This window comes from Thermothelomyces heterothallicus, assembly GCF_042370625.1.
Source record: "Thermothelomyces heterothallicus CBS 202.75 unplaced genomic scaffold P884_scaffold_30, whole genome shotgun sequence".
Classification (NCBI taxonomy): Eukaryota; Fungi; Ascomycota; class Sordariomycetes; order Sordariales; family Chaetomiaceae; genus Thermothelomyces; species Thermothelomyces heterothallicus.
In genome coordinates, this window is record NW_027192591.1 from 253548 (window position 1) to 271974 (window position 18427).

Sequence of the window (18427 nt, forward strand, 5' to 3'; positions counted from 1 at the left end):
CCTCCATCCCTTCTTTTCAGTTTTTACAGGCCGGTCCGAGATGATGATGAGCAAATTACACCACTGCGTGCCTCTTGGTCTCACTCACGCACTACAGATTCTCAGGGCACGGAACCAGCCCCCCACCGCATTGGATGAGACAATCAATGGAAACCGGTTTCTATGATGTGCCCTATGCAGGTTTCACTCATCTGAGACTTTTGTATAATTACGAAGCATTTAAGTAGGCGCCGACTTATTTCGCAAATTCCATACAACCGTTCTGACAGCTCACAACCATATTGCCTACGGAAGGGAGGACAAATACGGATTAATGATAATGTTTGTTTTAAAAAAATGAACAGAAAGGGAAGAAAAGTGGACAGGGAGCGGAAAATTAATTAATTTATACGTGTGCACCTGGCCGCTGTTTTCTCGGCTCACATCCAGGTTACGCTGTTCAATCTAATAATCCGTACTTGATACGCTAGTATACACAAGGTAACACTAGGTATCCCCCTGGTTACAACAACACGATTGTTTCGGATTCTTAGCTGGGAAGAACATTCCCTTCCTGACTCTGCCCCTCGTCCCGTCTCCCCATAGCCACCTGCCTAGTTCTGACACCTCTTTAGAAGCTCTCAGTCCGTGCTTCCCCCGTTTGTTCCCGTATCGAACCCTGTTCCAGCGCCAGAGCCGGCATCCGCGCCCGTTCCAGCGCCGCTGCCTGCACCGTTACCACCCCCGTTCCCACCAAAACCGTTACCAGCCCCGGAACCAAATCCGGTTCCAGCCCCGGCACCAGTGCCCTCGTCGCCTCCGTTACCAAAGGCGTTGCCGCCGGCTCCGGTGTTAGCCCCGCCGGCACCAGAACCAGCGCCGGCGCCGGCGCCCACTCCGACGTCCGTACCGTTGGCGGCAGCACCGCCGGCAGCTTTACCCTTTCCCTTACCTTTGCCCTTTCCCTTTCCCTTGCCCTTGCCCTTGCCCTTGCCCTTCCCTTTACCTTTGCCCTTTCCCTTGCCTTTGCCCTTACCGAACTGCCTCCTCACCCTCCAGCGTCGAAAGTGCGTCGTTTGGCCGAGCTCGGAATCCTCCTCGTCACCAAGCAAGCCATCTGCAACAGCAGCAGCAGCAGCAGCAGCAGCAGCAGCAGCAGTGGTCGCGGCATTGGCAGGGCCCGCGGGGGAGGCGGCGGCGGCGGCGGCGGTGGTCGGGACCACCGAGGTCGTCAGCGTCGCGGGCGGCGCATCAGGGGCTGGATGCGGGAGAATGTGGTCAGCCAGGTAGGTTAACCCCATAGAATTTGGGTAGGCGTAGTAGGTTATGGTTGGGTTAACTAAGTGATAGGCGTAATTATGCTTACCCGCTGTGCAGCGTTCACGGAGCTGGAACGCGGACGAGGAGGTCCCCAGCAGAAGGACTGGAGCGATGGAGGCGAGGAACGAGGATTGACCTTTTTTTCTCTCTTTTTTTTTTTTTTTTTTTCCTTCTTGCTTTTCTCTACTGTTCTTGTTTCCTCGACTCTTTTGTGTCGGTTACCAGAACCGGATACACGTTGAGGTCCAATAAGCCGCAGCTGAAAGGGAAAAAGGGACAGCAATCAATGCCGGTACTGGGATGAAAACAAAGGTCAGATAATAAGGACAGTGACAAGAATGAGAAGCCCAAGGGAAAGATGAGCAGTGCTGTTCACTGGGTTGACAAAAAAGAGAGGAATGCACTCTCAGGAACGCCATTGTTCATCCCAAGCCTCATATATACCAACTACTACGTAATTCACCCTCATCTGCCAAAGGCCTAAAACCGTGAGGGTGAGCAGAATTGGCAACGATCAGATGTGATTTGCGCCGTGGAGCACTCGCTGAAGCTGTTAGTGTTTCAACACATATGCTGCCCGTCGATTGACATCTCCGGTGTTTCTTTTGGTGGTGCAGCGCGTACGGGTGGAGGATGATGCCAGCCTGTGATGTCGAGTCATGAGCACGCTCGGATGAGCGCGCCACCGCGAGGCTGAAACAGGGGCCCAGCCACCCTTCCCCCTCAACCGGCGATACGATTCGGGATCATCAGCACCTGTGCCATGCTGATCTTGTTTGCTTGCAACAGGATTGACAGGAGCATAAATGTCTCGAGGCGATGGAGCATGTGGGGATAGGATGGGGAAGCGTATCAGTTATTAAGATACCCGTTTTTTTTTTTTTTTTTTTGAACATCGACCCTCGAAGCGGTCTGGACTATGTTCCCGGACGCGGAGACTGCGAGCAAACACTCCCTGAAGCAAATAGTATTCAGGATATACCCTGAGTCAGTCAAACCGGACACTTGAGAGCCGAAACTTGGAGTGATTGAAATCCGCTCTCGAATAGCAACCACACCCAACTCGTTATTTGAGATATCCACAGGAACTTGTAAATAATTACGTAGATACAGTGATCTACCCCTGGTACCTGACCCCGATTGATTCAGGGTCGACGGCTTCGCACATGACTCGCCGGTTCGGAGTGCCGCCATGCAGCCAGAGACATCTAGTTATCCCTCGATCGACTGAGCCGCGGCCAGAGGGTATCCTCGCAAGGCGGATGATATCAACAAGACAAGTATCTGTGACGATTAGGGTGGGTTTGAGCCATTGGCCGTGACGTGGCAGCACGCTCTACTGGGCCGTCCAACTCTGGGTTACAGAGAACGAATGTAGACCATGTTCAGCTGCCTGACAACGGCATGGACCAGCAATCTGCTGCTACTTTCCGGAACTGACAAACGAGTCTGCCGAATCCTGAGTTATTACGCTTATTATAGCCAGCTAATTTGGACAGGCACAGATCTTTGACACATTTTTGCCTTCTCTCACCCCTTTGAGACTCCTCGGTTCTACATCGGGTGCTGCTCACGGCTGAGGGGGCTGAAATGCTTGACCGGATTGATCTGGCTGTCTGTGTTGCTGCTCTTGTTGTTGAAGCTGTTGCGATTGCTGTGCTTCTTGGAATTGTTGGTATTGCTGTTGTTGGTGAGTTTGGTCGGGCACGTGCTGCTGCCCATCATCGAGTCGCCCGAGCTCTTGCTGCCCAACTTGCCCGGGCGCTCTGTGTGAAGCTGTCAGATGCGTGGCCCCAACGGCAATGGACTGAGGGCCGACTAACTGGTTATTTAACTCTACGCTCAGCTCCCCGCTCCCTTCGCCGGCCTCGGCGCTCTCATCCTGGCTCACCGGAGGACCCAGCTGCTCGATTTGCCCGTCTCCGGCCGCGCCCGCCTCAGCGGCCTTCTTTTTCCTGGGAGCCACCTCGCCCTTCCTGGGCCTCCCCGACCGCTTACCAACCGTAGGCGTCTTCTTCTTGAGTGCGTACTTGATCTGGTGAATCGAGTAACCCGTGACGCGGCGGATCTCGGACGGGCCCATGCGCGCGTCGCGCGACAGCGTCTGGATGCGCACTAGGTCATCCTGTTTGAGCTGCGTACGCCCGACGACCCCGGATGGACGACCCATTGTTGGCGATGCTCACTTGATTGATCTTCCGGTTCGGCTCTCGACTTTGATCGTCAAAAGTGAAAGCGGGAGGGTGGAGAGTGGGGCCCTCAACCTGGGTTCCGGCGGGTCTCGGGACTGCCTGACGTGGGTGCAAAACTTTCCGTCGCCAGCTGGTAGTTGCTGGCTTGTCAGCTGCTAAAGATCTCAGGGCAGACTCGCAATTCTTACTCTGTAATTGAGGAAAGGCACGGAACCAGTTGATTGAACTACGTCTTTAGGAAGAGCAGAGCCCGTATACACAAGAGAAAACAAGCGCACAAACGAGAAACGTAATGCTCGAGGGAGAGATGCAAAGAAAGGCAAGAAGAGAATAACATATTATGGGAAGAAATAAACAAAAAAATAAGATAGAAATAAATATGGACACTCAATTCGCTAATTATGGGCATTTTTCACCTAATACGAGAACTCCTATCATGCATTCACCATGGCCATGTAATCGATGTTCGGCGCCAGCCCAACTCTTCTCTCCGCTGTACCCAACCCGCTGGCACTACTAATACCCCCTGCTCCTCCTTCTCCTCCTCCTCCCTCCGCTGCGCTCACCATCCACGCACGGCTCAGCCTCTCCGCCATCTCCCTCGTGATTCTCAACACCGGCTCTGTCCCGGGAGGCCGGAGGATCCTCGTCATGCTCTCGGCCCATTCCCACGGCCGGCTCGACCCGCCCGGGACGGCGTTGAAATATTCCCACCCGGCGACGCCGCCAATCTCGCCGTGCTTCCTCCTCAGCCGCTCGACCGTCCTCGCAAGTCGCTCGTGCCCCACGAACCCGCCCCCGTTCTCGGGGCTCGTCAGCTGCCCGATGACGATCCTGTCCGGCTCCCATCCCTCGCCGACGATGGCGTCGAAGAGGCGCGTGTCCGCCATCCCGCCGAACCCGTTGTAGAACTGGGCGTTGTAGAACGCAATCTCCCTCCCCACCGCCCGCTCCAGCGCGCGGTAGTCGAACCCGCTCAGGTTCCCCGCTCCTCCCCGCCCACGCCCACGTCCCCGCCGCCCCGTTTCCGTTCCCGTTACCGTTCCCGTTCCCTCTCCCGCCCCTGTTCCCAACAAGGCCGTGGCCACGGGCGCGAACGAGATAACGAAGCGCGGGCCAAAGTCCGCCCGCAGACGGCGGACCAGCCGTACGGCGCCCCGCAGCGACATGGGCTCCTCCACGTCGAGGTCGACGCCGTCGAGGGCGTGCGCCCGCACCGCCTCGTGGAGGAGCGCGTACGACGCCTCGAACGCGGCCGCGGCGGCCCCGTCCCCGTCCAGCGTGTCCGCCGCAAAACTCCCCGCCGCCGCGCCGCCCACCATGCCCAGGACCTTGACCCCTCCGCTTCTGCCGCCAGCCGTGGATGACGACTGCAGGATGCGGGTCTCGGCCCATAGGGTCGAGTAGCGTGGGTGCCAAGGAGGATGGTCATTGAGATGGATCGTCCCGTTGGCGTGGACGTGGAAGGCGCCAACGATGAGGTGGGTGAGGCCAATGTGTTGCTTGGTGACCAGCGGTAGGAGCGAGATGGGCCGGCCAGTGGCGTCATGGGTCGTCTGGTGATAGAGCATGAGACGAGGGAGTTCCGGCTGTGTTCGGTTCAGGCTGGCCTGGCGCTGCTGGGGAGGGCCTGCGGCGACGGTCCGGGGCAAGGAGGCGATGAGCGCGAGGAACAACCCTATGTGAACCATTACTCTAATTAAATCGTAGGACGGAAGATGAGGAATTATTATTGTAGGTTAATTAATTAATGCAACGAGGAGCGAATCACAACAGAGCAAGTCAGGTTGGTGAAGCAAAGGGGGGGATCAAGACTCGAGCGCCTTGGCAAGCGTTGGGTAATTAATTAGTAATGTTGTTCAGGGCAGTCCTTGCCCTCTCCGTAAGTGCATGCAGGTGTTAACTGGCATCATCGGAAGGGACCGTCAACAGAAGTAGCGACAGGCCAAACCACAACCCAGCAGTCGCCCTCCTCCAACATCTGTCGTAAGTCAACTCCTCAAGAGAACCATGAGGACTTCACCATTCACCAGGAGTAAAGAGCTTCTTCCTCTGATTAAATTTAAATCTAGTCTTCCAATACATTCTTTTGATCAATCCATATCTTAATTAACACCCTGGTATTTCCTGCTGATCAAGTTTCAAAGCCTTTCAGCCTGGCCAGGATTTGGAGGGCGACGAGCCTCGAGTAGTACCTGCAGAAGGCCAAGTTTCCGCCGTGAAACCAAAGACCTGGGTGTCCGCTGCGCGTCCAGATAGTCCGCATTTCGCCCTCCTGATCCCATCCCCAGACATCTCCCACCTGGTCAGGGAGCTCGTCCCCAAGAATCTCCTTGGCCGTTGTCCTCATGTTGTCGTACCCGGTCGCGAACACGATCTCATCCGCCTGCACCTCACTCCCGTCCTCGAACTTGAGCCCTGTGGGAAGAACCTGCGCAATCTCCTGGCCATGCTTGACCTTGATCTTGCCGTCGATAATTAGCTTTGCCCCACCCACATCGATGTAGTACCCTCCTCCTCTTTGTAGATACTTGAGGAACAGGCCTCCACCCGACGGGCCCGTGTCAATCTTGAAACCAGCCTTGTCCAGCCCATCGAGCATCTCCCTGTCGCGCGCCACCGAGATAGCTGCGAGATCAACCTGGACAGATTTGAGCACCTCACTGGGCCAGCCCCAAACTGCGATGTCGCTGTCTTCTACCGGCGGACCGTTCTCCTCGTAAAGCACGGCGAGAGTAACCTTCAGGGCGGTCTCGCTTGAGATAACGTAGGTCGACGAGCGCTGCACCATCGTCACGTCGTATCCCTTTTCGACGTAATCCTGGCAGATGTCCATGCTGGAATTGCATGCGCCGACGACCACCGCCTTCTTGCCCTTGCGGCCCTCCTTGGCGCCGGGAAAACTGCCCGAGTGGCAAAGCAGATCGCCTTTGAACGACTCCATGCCGGGGATGGACGGCATGTGCGGCCTTCCCGAGTGTCCCGTGGCAATGATGATGTGCTTCGGGTGGAAAGTCCTAACCTCTTGACCACTGGCGCGAGCGCGCTTGATCTGTACCGTCCAAAGTTGTTTGGCGTCATCCCAGGAAGAGGACACCATCTCTGACTCGGTCCACACATTGAGCTCGAGGGCCTTGACGTACGCTTCGAACCAGTCCGCAAGCTTGTCCTTCGGGGTGAAGATGGGCCAGAAGTCGGGGAATGGAACGTATGGCATGTGGTCATACCAGACAGGGTCGTGCAGCACGAGCTGGTGGTAACGCTTGCGCCAATTGTCTCCAACAGCGCTGTTTTTGTCAATGATCAAGGCCGGAATTCCAAGCATCTTGAGCCGCGCGGCGGCGGTCAAACCCCCCTGGCCAGCACCTGCGCACAGTCAGCATCACTATCTTCAACCTCATAACTCACAGAAAGAGAAAACGCGAGGAAGAAAAAGGGGGTGACCGGGGTTAAAGGGGAGTCGAGACTGACCAATAATCAAGACCACAGGATCCGTGCCGACAAACTCGCTCTCGTCCCTCCTTCTCTCCGCCCAATTCCGCCTCCCTCCTATTGCTCCATGCTGCACGCCCCGTTCCCTCCTCTCGCCCTTCCTCTCCTCCGACCCCTTCACCTCCTCCAGCGTGGTGAACAAGGTCCATAGTTTCCAGACCCCGGGCTCTGCTTCCACCATCCGGACCACTCCCCGTCCAACACGCCCGGCCACCCCGTCGTCCCTCTCGACCCTGACGAAGAACTGCACCCCCGTCACCCCGCCCAGCGGCCGGAACTCGGCCGTCTGCGGCCGACGGAACTCGCTCGACGAATCCACTTCGAACCGAATCATCTTTCCACCCCCGAGCTGAGCCTCCAAGAATTCCCGGATCTTGTCGCGCCCCTTGAGCGTGCGCAGCCGCCACGAGAGCACGAGATGATCGCGCCAGAAGGACGATGGAGACGCGCCATCTCCATTGGCCGGGCCAGGGTCGGGCAGGAACAGGTCGGCAGCAGCGGCGTAGTTGCCACCAGCGAGGGCGGCGTTGAGGGCGGCCACCAGGTCAGCCGCGACGCGCGGGGCGTCGACGGAGACGGCTGGAGTGGTGGCAGAGGCGGGCCAGGGGGCCGGGGCCAGGTTGACAGAGCCGGGGACGACGCGTTCCGATGCGGGGATTGTCATTGTGCGGGTTGGGGATTGGCGCTGTCAACTCACTTGTGCTTGTGCTGTGCTGTTGGTGCTGCTAATGCTGCTGCTGCTGCTGTTGTTGATTGATTGTAGGCCTTGTCGTCGCTCAGGCTGTAATTGAAACCGGGGAGTTCGCATTGGTATTGCGGGGAGTCAGGATGGGGTCGGTTGGGAAATATTAATAAGTTAATGGATGCCTTGACCGGAGAGAGAGCAGCAGCTTCTGTTGAGGGGAAGAAGGGGAAAGCGCGATGTGGGTAGGCAGCGAGCGGAGTTGCCCTGTTCGGTGACACATGGATTGCAGCGTAGTCGGTTTAGCAGAGGTACTCACTGTTTCACACAGTTTCTACTTGAACACTCGGTAGACGCGGAAGGTTAAGACCGGGGAGTTGGTGAGCACTGTGCTCTAGTAGTATTTTTCCCACACATTTGTTGAGCTTCCCGATTTTCTGCTTTTCTTCCTCTTCCCCTTTCCTTAATTAAACTTCTTCCCATTTTGCCCTCCCCTCAACAAAGCATTACTTTATACGGCTTTGGTCAAGTAACACCTGCTCCAACCCTTAATTAACAACGGAAAGGTACGGCAGAGTCAGGTAGATACATAATTACAGGGCGCTCCGAGAACAGAATCAACCCCCTCATCCTACTTTTGGTGGTACTTCTTTGAGTTCCACCGGACAGGAAGTGATTATCCAGGCACGTCGCCATCGGCCGCCCGGCGACGTGCAGGAGCGAATCCGGGAATTGGATTGAGAGATCACGAGGTGACGTCGTGGGGCAATGAAAACGCGGGGCCCCAGGAGCACAGCATCTCGGGAAAGTCAACTGCGGGAAGAGTCGAGTCCAGACCCTGACCCCGCACCAAAGGTCCCTTCTTTCGGGTGTCTCTCTGCGGAACTTAGCCGCAGGACTTTGACTCCTCCCCCTACAAAGCAGACTCCAAACCCAGGGGAACTCTTGCACTGTGTTTACAAATATCGATGGGTGGGTCGATAGAGGCCAGTAATATCTCAGCTCCGCCAAGCTGCAGCCAGCTACTGTGATAAGCAGCAGCACCAAGACCGGGAAACCCTATTAGGAATTACCGGGGGAAGGGTCAGCTCCAACCGCTTCCGATATCGCGTCAATTTATTGTGCGTCCGACACGTAGTTAGAACAGTATGTACATCCTGCAGATGCACATTTGTACAGCACGTTCATGAGAGGGGTCCGAGAGGAAGTGAGTCATGTAATAATCCATCATTCCTGACTCCGAGCCGCCCTGCGGGAGCACAACTTATCAATGGAGTGACCCATCGAGACATGCGAAGATAATCGGTTACGGTACACCATATTATCAATCCATTTTAATACTCCACAGCGGGAAACCAACCGGACGGACCGATCCGCCCATCTAATAACACTGGCGGTCCTCCGCTTGGTATTATGCACCGGTACATACATGTCCAAGTCAGTTCCCCCATGTCCGTGACCAGAGTCGCAAAGAAGTCGCCTCCCGCGAATGGAATGAGAACAAAGCATGAAGAGGATCAGTGTCCAACCCGACCATCTCTATCCTTCAACCGACACCGAAATGGCAAGTTCTCCGTCTAATCTTCACCCCCGATACTCCGACAAAAAGCAGGAAATTTTGAATGCCCCAATCGTCAAGTCCCCAAATACCAACACCACACCAATATCCGAAGCTGGATCATATTATTATATTACCTCTCCGTAACATCGTTCGCCGCCCGCATCTTCCACCTGACTATTCTCCCCCGTATTTGAGAAAACCGCAGTAGACTCCGGAGTCTCTCGCACGCTGCCAGAAACAAAAGAGGCAGTATTAGGAATAGTCGTAAGAGAGCCGGGCGTCACAACAACAACCTCGCTCCCGTTCTCCTCGACAGCCGCAGCCGCAGCCGCAGCGGCGCCGTCGTCCGCCTCGCCGATCCGCTCGCCCTTCTCCCGGGCCGCCTTCTTCCGAGCCTCCAAGATGCCGCCGGCGATCTCCCGGCACAGCTCCGCGACCGTCGCCCCGCTCAGGAGCTTCATGGCCGCCACGTCCTGGCCCAGCGCCTTCCACGCCCACGCCCGGATGCTCAGGGCCGCGAGCGAGTCGACGCCCAGGTCGACGATGCTGTGTTCCGCCGTCACGCTGCCGCCGCCCGCCGCCTCCTCCGCCTGTGCGGCGTCGGGCTCCAGCTGCAGCTGCCGGCGCAGGCGGCCGAGGAAGGCCGGCACCAGCACGTCGACGAGCTCGTCGTGCGTGGTAGCGGCGTCGAGCCACTGGCGCAGGCTGCCCTCGTCATTCTTGTGGTGGGAGCCGGCGGCGGCGGCAGAGGCCCCGGCGTTCGCGACGGTGCGCGGCGCGCCCGAGAAGACGTCATCGTCGTCATCGTGGTCGTCGCGCCGCGTGAGATGGCCGAAGCGCGGGTCGTGGTGCCAATGCAGGGAGGGGCTGCTGGCGGGAAAGCGACGCAGGCCCGTGGTGATGTCGTAGACTTCCTCCTCCGCCTGCTGCTGCCGGCCGGTCCCTGCGGGCTTGCCCGCGACGATGGCCTCGACGAACATGTGGTGGATGTCGCGCTCCGAGATGGGCGGGTAGCCCTCGCGCTCGAGACCTTGGTAGAGGGAGCCCTTCTCGCGGTGCAGGAAGCCCAGGCCGTAGATGACGCCGATGTTGAGGACGGAGCCCGGGAGGCCGCGGCGCCGGCGGGAGGCCGCGAGACCGTTCATGTACATGTTGGCGGCGGCGTAGTTGCTCTGGCCCGCGTGGCCGCCGATCGCCGCGAAGGAGGAGGTCATGATGAAAAAGTCCATGTCGGCCGCGCTGAAGGCTTGGTCAAGGTTCCTGGACCCGATTGTCTTTGGCTTCGTGACCCGGTGGAAGGTGTCGAGAGACATTTGCGAGAAGACACGGTCTTCGAGGACCATGGCGCCGTTGACCACGCCACCCACCGGAGGGAGGGTCTCGGATAGCTTGGCCTTGAGCTCCAGGACTTGCTCCAGGCTGGTAACGTCGAGCGTTTCGAAGCGAACATTGATGCCCTTGGCCATCATCTCGGTCTGCCAGTTCGGCTGCGTCTTGGGCGGATTTCGACTGCAGAGTACAATGTGGCGTGCACCTTGCTGAACGAACAGCCTACACAGGCTCTGGCCAAAGTCGCGAGTCAAGCCGACGAGAACATACGTCTTTGTCGGGCTCAGCAGGCCCGTCCCGGCCAACGGCTTGACTCTCTGCGACGCTAAACGGTCAGACTTCCAGTCGACAAGACAGAAAGGTGGGCTAGGCTCTCCGGCTCGAAGCAAGTCACTGATCGTCGTCAGGGCGGGAGCAGGACCGGTTTCACGAGACTCTGCTTTGGCAAGAGAAAGAGCCACGGCCCTGTCCCAGAACTGCGCGGAGTATGCGTCTTTCTCATCGCTTGTGAGACGGTTGGTCCCGAGAAGGGCCTTGTAGGCTGTGTATCTGCAATTCCTTGGCATGGTCTGCATGAGCAGATGAGAAAGCTGGCTCGAGCCTGTGGACATGTCGAGAACCCAAGCTCCCTCAGGAGGATACAAAGCCTTCACATCCCGAATCGGTGAGCGGGAATGGAGGTAGATCGTTTCAGGCATGTTCATGCACCTAGTAAGGTCGCTCGAGCAGGCACGGAGCTTCGTGCTGTCCTCTCCGAGAAACTCCTGGAGACAGTGATGGAACATGGAGTCCCCCTCGACCAAAAGAATAGGAGAACCTTGTGCAGCACTAGCGATGTTGAGAGCTGTAGTATAGCGAGCCAGATATGCAAGGAACAGCGATTGGTCGATGGGGGTTTCGTCGATCTCGATCGCACTTGTCGGTGGGACAGCAATGTAAGACGCATTCTTCTCCGACAGGGCCGCGTACAGCTTCCCAGTCTCCGGGTGATTTCCGACGCAGAGGTGCAAAGACAAACGTCCGATCCTGATGGCCTGCACGGTGCTGTAGTCGACCTGAATCATCAGCGTTCCAGCCTCGGCAGCCGGGGCGACGAGCTTCTCGACTTCGATATGGTAATACGTGCTGTGCTCTCCAGACGACGCTGATTCCACAATGCGTACAGTTTTCTCCAGGGTGTTTACAGTCGTCTTCACGACCCTGCGGAAGGCGTTTACCCGGTTGTTACCCTCTTTCCACGGCACAACGCGCGGAACAAGCCGGTGGCCGTCTTCCAAGTGGATCTCGGGCTCGTTGATCCAAAGCGGCTCGCTCCCGCTCGCGCGGTGAGCCAGGCTCTGCTTGATGAGCCGGGCAAAGGTCTCCGTGATGGCCAGCGAGGCCGTCGCGGTGTCGGCGGTGGTGAGATCGAGCATCTGCAGGACGAGCCCGGGAACCTCCGCAGCCAGGGTGCGGGTGAACCCAAACGATGCCGCGTGGTCTGGGTTGAGGAACCGAGCGTTGTGGGTGACCCAGAGGACGGTCATCTGCGGTTTGAAGAGTGCCCGGAGAGCCTCCATTCGTTTGTTCGTCATGGTGGCCAGAATGGGCTCATCCATGTCGCTGAGGATGATTACCGCCGACAAGGATGCCGCGTTCTCAGCATCAACCCACTCAAGCGTCTCGGCTTGCTCAAGAGCACCGCATCGGGCTCCGAGAGTGGAACAGACGGATGACGAGATGAGTGCCGTTGACTTCTTCTTTCCACCGACAACTAGCAGGCGGTCAGAGAGGAGTGAATGGCCCAGATTGGCGAAAGGGTTGAGCAGCGACGTCTTCTCGGTTGAGTCGGAGTGTCGGATGATGAGTGAAAACCCGGGAGGGTAGTACTGGTTCCCGTTCTTCATCGAGTACCCGAATCCGCATGAATCGAGAAGATCCGGCCAGTCCGGCGGAGAAGGAAGGACGTCCGAGCCAGTCGAAATACCGGCGTAGCGCCGAATCCTGTCCTTTAGCGGGCTTCGAGATACATTGACGAGCATCAAGAAGGCTCCGGGGCGCATCATGCGCCCGACTAGCCGAAGCGTGCTTGCGGTCTTCTGGGGATCGACGATGGAAGACGTAAGCAGCACGAGGTCATACCGTGAATTCTCTTCCGGTTCGCCGGCGTTCAGGTCAATCCCTTTTACCAAAATCTTCCGCCTGATAGGGTCGTTGAGCGGGATACGATCGTCCAGGTTCCTCTCTGGCTCCGATCCGAGGCGGTACGAGGTGAAAGAATCATTCAAGCCGGTCAGCACATGCTCGGTCAAGCCCATGTCAGTGTCTAGAAGTCCCAGAACACTCATCCGGGGGTACTTGTGCGAGATCTGCGTGACAACCCTGGATACATGCTGTTGGAATGCGACGAGTTGGTGCGCCTCTTCCATGATCGCAGGCAACATTCCGACCAGGACATCCGGGAGGTTCTTGCCCAGCTCGCGGATGAAGTCAAGGGTGACGAAGTAAGGAGAGGTGCGGATGAAGCTGTCCAACGTCTCCTCCGTCTCGGCTCCCCACGGCTTCGGCGGCCTGGGCGCCTTGGTCTGGCCCAGCCACAAACCCAAAGGACGACGGTGGAGGGTAGGTGTCTGGCTGGAGTAGAGGGCCGCGACCCGCTCGCAGCTCTTAACTAGGTTCAGATTCGTCGCGGCCTGGTCGATTGGCCCTGCAGAAACAATCTCATAGTCCGGATCGATATCGAACCTGGTGGTGAGATAGAGCTCATAGTCATCTTCGGCACTGGTCAAGCCGATACAGCCAACAGTGAGGTCCTGGATCTGGATCTCCATGTCTCCCTTGGGGTTGAAGATGTCGATATCGGCCGTGTAGGACGGAGCGGTTCGCTCGGTGGCAGGCGTCGCCTTGGTAAGGTAAGCATCAACCACAAGCCGGTCTCGGTCGCGGTCCTGGATGGTGCAAGTGGCCAGGCTGAAGCGGACGCACCCAATCTCGGACGGAAGAAAGGCGCCCCATATCGCATTGTCACCCGGGGACGAGATGGTGACGAATGCGGTCTGCAAGCAGCTATCTAGCGTAGCCGGGCTGATGCTCAACGAGGTGGTGTCTTCATCGTGGTACTTCTTCAGCGTGGCGGAAGCGAAGTTGTAGCGCCTCTCCAAAGTCTGCAGACCGCGGAAGGCGGAACTGTACACGAGTCCGGTACTGGCCATCATGTCGTAAAAGGCGTCAGGGTTGGCGTGCAATGTTTCAGCACGGCTTGGGGGCCGGGCCGGGAGAGCGTCTGAGGAGGGATTCCCGAGGGCGATGGTGAGGCTGCCGCTGAAGTTCTTCTTCATGTCCGAGCTGCCGCCCGCGATGACCGAGGTCAGCGTGAATGACGCATCGATGGCGTTTGGGAACTCGCGCTCGATGGACAAGTTGAACAGGATTTCCACACCGGACGTGTTTGGCTCAAGGATGATGCCGCTGTGAAACTCGAGATTGCGTAGTTCAACGACGGAAGCTTGTCGACCAGCCAGTGCAATGCGTGCCGCATCCAGGGTCATGACCAGATACGCCGAAGCCGGAAGCAGTGCCTGGCCCTGGAAGGTGTGATGTTTGGTCCAGGGCAGTTTGTGATAACTGAGAATGTTGCGCCACCTGAGTTGGTGCTTATTGTCGTCGCGGGTTCGGACGCCAAGAAGTTCGTGGGGCCTATCGACTTTGAAGTGATACTGGCGGGAGATGCGCGATTCTCGGTAGAATTTCTGGGAGTGATCCCATGGGTAGGACGGCGTGTTCACGATGCGGGAGTTCACGAGCTCTGGCTGCAGAGAACCCGAGACGAACTGGCGAATCTGAGGGCTGGACGATCCAAAGTGCGTCCACATCCAGCCGAGGAAATCCGCAAATGCCTCACGATCGTCCAACTTGTGGTGGAGCAGGCCAGAGTACGGGATGGATGAAGCCTTCTCGATCGTCATGACGGTCTGCATGACCGGGCTCTTCAAGGCTGGGTGCGGCCCAACCTCAATGGCACAATCGAAGGGAGCGTAAGTATCCAAGGCGGCAGCGACGGCCTCGTAGAAAAGGACAGGCCGCACCATGTTTTCTTTCCAATAGTTTGCGGCCAGCTCGGCTCGTGAGGGCTGGCCCTGGCCAAGCGTGCTCGACACCCAGATGGTATTGTTACCGGCCAGCGGAGTGATGCCACAACCCTTCAGGGCCTCGACGTACTTGGCCGAAGGGCCCTCCATGTGCGGGGAATGATAAGCCACGTCCACGCAGAGAGCACGGGCGAACTTGCCCTGTTTTCTCAGCTCCTCTCGGACCTGTCCAACAGCGTCGACGTCGCCAGAGAGCGTAGTGCTGGTGGGCGCGTTGCTGGCTGCGACCCAAAGCCGGTCAAGATACTCCGGTCTCGCGCACAGCTCTTCTGCCTCCGTTTTGGATAGGCCGACCGCAACCATGCCGCCCCTGGCATTGTTGGCGCCACGGGCCGTGTCAACAACCAAACCGCGGTAGTAAGCAGTCAGCATGGCGTCGCCAAGAGAGATTCTACCCGCTGCGTATGCCGCGGCAATCTCGCCAGAGGAGTGGCCCAGGACGGTGTGGAAGGTGATGCCGAGAGAGCGAAGAAGCTCGGTCAGCGCGAGCTGAACGGCCGTGCAAAGAGGCTGCGAAATGGACGCCTCCGAGATCTTGGAGAAGGGCGCGTCGGCCATGATCTCGTTCTCCAGCGTCCACGAAGGGGGCTCGGGGCACGTCCGCAGGATAGCATCCAACGACCGGATGGTGTCTGCGTAGACCTTGGACGAGAGGAAGAGCCCGCGAGACATCGTGGCCCACTGGGCACCCTGACCGGTGAAGACGCCGAGGGTCTTGGGCTGCTCATCCCCGAGCCGGGCCCGAGTGCCGAGGGTGTCCGCGTTTGGGTAGTCGTTGGATTCGGCGATCAACGTGTCGAGCTTGTTGACGAGTCCGGACAAGGAGAGACCAGAAACAGCAAGGCGGAACGGGAAAGCCGTCCGTCGGGCATAGGTGTGCCAAGCAAGTTCTTGGATGCTGTGCGTAGGTCCCTGAATGAGATGGTCACGGTATGCTTTGGCTACGGCCACCAGCGACTTCTGCGAGGGCGCCGAAAGAAGAAGCGGCAGACACACCTGGCCGTGCTCCGCGCCACGGAGTCGATTGTAGGGCGTCGGGGTCCTGAGGCCCGGGCGATAGGAATGGGCGATAGGATCATGCACCGCGGGCACGTACTGCTCGACGATAGCATGGGCGTTGGTACCTCCAAAGCCAAACGAGTTGACGCTTCCGCGCCTGGGCTGTCCGACCGGAACGTCGGGCCAGGCGACAGCCGAGGTAGGGACGAACAGGTGGCTGTAGTACGGCTCAACGTAAGGGTTGAGTTTGTCGAGATGCAGATTCGGCGGCACCATGCCGTGATGCATGCTCTCCACCACCTTCAAAAGGCCGGCAAGGCCGGCAGCGCCTTCAGTGTGGCCGACCACGGTTTTGACAGAGCCGACTAGAAGCTTGGCGTCGGAGGCGGAACACTTGTGCTGACCAAAGAAAGCGTCCTCGATCGCGCGGGCCTCGTTGGGGTCGCCGACGATGGTGCCAGTGCCGTGGGCTTCGAAATACTGGCAGCGATCCTCGGGAGCCTCGGGATCCAGACCGGTGCACCGGTAGGTGTCCTGGATCAGGCGTGACTGGGCTTCCCAGTTGGGCATCGTGATTCCCCGAGAGCGGCCGTCCGAGTTCACGCCGGTCTCGCGGATGATGGCCACGATGTGATCACCGTCGGCGAGCGCTTGGCTCAAGGGCTTGATGAACATGGCGGCAACACCTTCGCCGCGGGCGTACCCATCAACCGCAGCATCCCACATGCGACAGTGGCCCGTGGGGCTGAGTATGTGAAGATTCGACTCGGCGATGAAGTTCTCCGGAGTCAGGATGAGGTTGGCGCCGGCGACGCAGGCCATCTTGCACTCCCCGGAGCGCAAGCTCAGGATGGCTTGGTGAAGAGCAACCAAGCTGGAGGAGCAAGCAGTGTCAATGGTCATGGAGGGCCCGGTAAAGTTGAAAAAGTATGAGATGCGGTTGGACAGGATCGAGCGCGCGTTGCCAGTGGCGTAGTACTGGCTGGTGTCGAGCTCATCGCGCAGAGAGAGAGAGTCGAAGTCGCCTGTCATGAGCCCGGCGAAAACAGCGACCTTCTCGCCAGTGTACTGGTGAAGCGAATAGCCGGCGGACTCGAGCGCCTCGTACACGACCTCGAGCAGCATGCGCTGCTGAGGATCAACAGCCTCGGCCTCTTTGGGAGAGATGTTGAAGAAGGCCGCGTCAAAAACCCGGTGGTCTTGGTCAATAAAATACGCCCTGGGGGAGTTGGTAGTGCCATGGTACTCTCCGTCGGGATGATAGAAAGCCTGTGCTTGTCAGATATGGGTGCTCAACCTCAACGGGGCGGAAGACGCAATTGGGAATTATTACAGCGCTTTCCGCTTACCTTGACGTTGAACCTTGAGGCAGGAATCTCCTGGCTCAAATCAATTGGCTTCTCGAGGACCTGCCACAACCGCGACGGCGTGGTGGCGCCCCCGGCGAAGCGACAAGCTGCCCCGACGATGGCGATAGGCTCCGAGATGGGAGTCTTGTATGCCATGAAGTCGTCCGCTTCTGAACTTTGCCAGCGCAAACGGGACAGAAGAGCGGTCAGAAATCGGGTCGAACAGAAAAAAAAAAAAAAAAAGAGGCGCTGAAGAGACAGAATCGCTGAACGAACAGAAAATTGAGAGAATGCAAGTGACTGCTTAACACAGCAGATAACGACTAAAGAACAAACTCGCTTTGCAATGCGCAACTAGAAAATTCAGATCTGGTGTTGTGATGGTTGAGGTGGATGGAGGAGGAAGAGAGGAAGAGAGGAGAGAGAAGGCGAGAAGGCACGCCTTTGTTGGCTCACAATCGCCCTGGCTAATTGCAGTGGCATCAACGCGAACATGTAAACAAAAATAAAGAACAGCGAGTCTGTTCATCTTGTCCAGGACAGAGCAGACTTTTTCCCGGTGACACTGCTGATGAGTTGAGACGAAGGAAGGGCCCACGCTCTGCTTGGACCAGTGGCAGAGGAATGGAAAACGCGCGAGACCTATTTGTGATATGAATATAGGAATAGGAGACTAATCTACACAGTTTCTTTTTTCTTTTCTTTTCTTTTCTTTTCTTCTTCGTTTTTTACCTTGGCTGATATTTGTAGCAAGAGATTTGGAGAGAGCCTAGAGGCGGAGCCCGATCTCATAAGGGGTGGTGATAGGCGGCTAATAATTACTGATGTTGTTGCTAAAGCAGTTCTGTGTAATAAATCGCCTCCCAAGCACCCTCAAATCTTACTTCCCGCGTTCATCACACTTCCCTGATGCGGTCACAGCCACAAAAAATATGAATTATACGCGTCTACCATTGGTGGTCCTGTGGTAATCCAGTGACGTCTCCTCCGCGCTCAGGTCCGCGTAGCCAGTGGACTCTGCACTTTCTTCCTTACTCCCTTGCGTGTCTGATCATCTCTACAAGAGATGGAAGATGTGTGTGGGCTGCAAACGCTAGCCGGCTACAACCTGGCATCTCGAGTGTTGGGCTGTTTCGGGCTTCTCTCCGAAACAGGACCTGTCTCCCGAATATCTCAGCCGGAAATTAATTATGCCCCTTCATTTTTGGTGTCTTCGGCGGTGGACTTGCGCTCGCTCGCCTTTGGTCTAACTAATTAGCGGTTCTGCCGCAAGAAGACCAACACGGACAAAAATGGCGGAAATTGCTAACGGGTTTATAACCACTCCCCTGCTAGGACTGATTTAGTAATCAATAAATCAACAGGCGCTGGCAGATGGAAAGTGTTGGAGGGTAGGA

The 18427-nt window shown here is 57.4% G+C and overlaps 5 protein-coding genes across 5 annotated transcripts; all 5 read right to left on the reverse strand.

Annotated features, from left to right (window-relative positions):
* Positions 1-620: 620 nt before the first annotated feature.
* P884DRAFT_316601 (uncharacterized protein) lies at positions 621-1718 on the reverse strand (the record flags this gene model as incomplete). Its single annotated transcript, XM_069445290.1, has 3 exons — positions 621-1237; positions 1346-1435; positions 1676-1718. 3 exons carry the CDS (start codon positions 1716-1718, stop codon positions 621-623), a joined length of 750 nt encoding a protein of 249 aa, XP_069294269.1.
* A 943-nt stretch (positions 1719-2661) lies between these two features.
* On the reverse strand, positions 2662-3500 carry P884DRAFT_231063 (uncharacterized protein). Its single transcript, XM_069439815.1, has 2 exons — positions 3123-3500; positions 2662-3065 (listed from the first exon to the last, which is right to left on the reverse strand). Exons 1-2 carry the CDS (start codon positions 3467-3469, stop codon positions 2870-2872), a joined length of 543 nt encoding a protein of 180 aa, XP_069294270.1. The 5' UTR covers positions 3470-3500; the 3' UTR covers positions 2662-2869.
* A 425-nt stretch (positions 3501-3925) lies between these two features.
* Positions 3926-5182, reverse strand: P884DRAFT_209897 (glycoside hydrolase family 18 protein; the record flags this gene model as incomplete). The annotated part of the gene is made up of 1 exon (XM_069438966.1): positions 3926-5182. One exon carries the CDS (start codon positions 5180-5182, stop codon positions 3926-3928), a length of 1257 nt encoding a protein of 418 aa, XP_069294271.1.
* Positions 5183-5518: 336 nt separating this feature from the next.
* On the reverse strand, positions 5519-7973 carry P884DRAFT_250595 (oxidoreductase-like protein). The gene is made up of 2 exons (XM_069440650.1): positions 6963-7973; positions 5519-6857 (listed from the first exon to the last, which is right to left on the reverse strand). The coding sequence occupies exons 1-2, from the start codon at positions 7645-7647 to the stop codon at positions 5626-5628; spliced, it is 1917 nt and encodes a 638-aa protein (XP_069294272.1). The 5' UTR covers positions 7648-7973; the 3' UTR covers positions 5519-5625.
* Positions 7974-9131: 1158 nt separating this feature from the next.
* On the reverse strand, positions 9132-17186 carry P884DRAFT_294671 (polyketide synthase; the record flags this gene model as incomplete). The annotated part of the gene is made up of 2 exons (XM_069444290.1): positions 9132-16950; positions 17031-17186. 2 exons carry the CDS (start codon positions 17184-17186, stop codon positions 9352-9354), a joined length of 7755 nt encoding a protein of 2584 aa, XP_069294273.1. The 3' UTR covers positions 9132-9351.
* Between the last annotated feature and the right edge of the window lie 1241 nt (positions 17187-18427).

Coding starts and splice junctions, on each gene's coding strand:
- P884DRAFT_231063 (XM_069439815.1), bottom strand. CDS start 3,469: ATGGGTCGTCCATCCGGGGTCGTCGGGCGTACGCAGCTCAAACAGGAT. Junction 3,066..3,122: donor AGCGTAGAGTTAAATAACCA/GTTAGTCGGCCC, acceptor AGCTTCACACAG/AGCGCCCGGGCAAGTTGGGC.
- P884DRAFT_250595 (XM_069440650.1), bottom strand. CDS start 7,647: ATGACAATCCCCGCATCGGAACGCGTCGTCCCCGGCTCTGTCAACCTG. Junction 6,858..6,962: donor TCCTGTGGTCTTGATTATTG/GTCAGTCTCGAC, acceptor GACTGTGCGCAG/GTGCTGGCCAGGGGGGTTTG.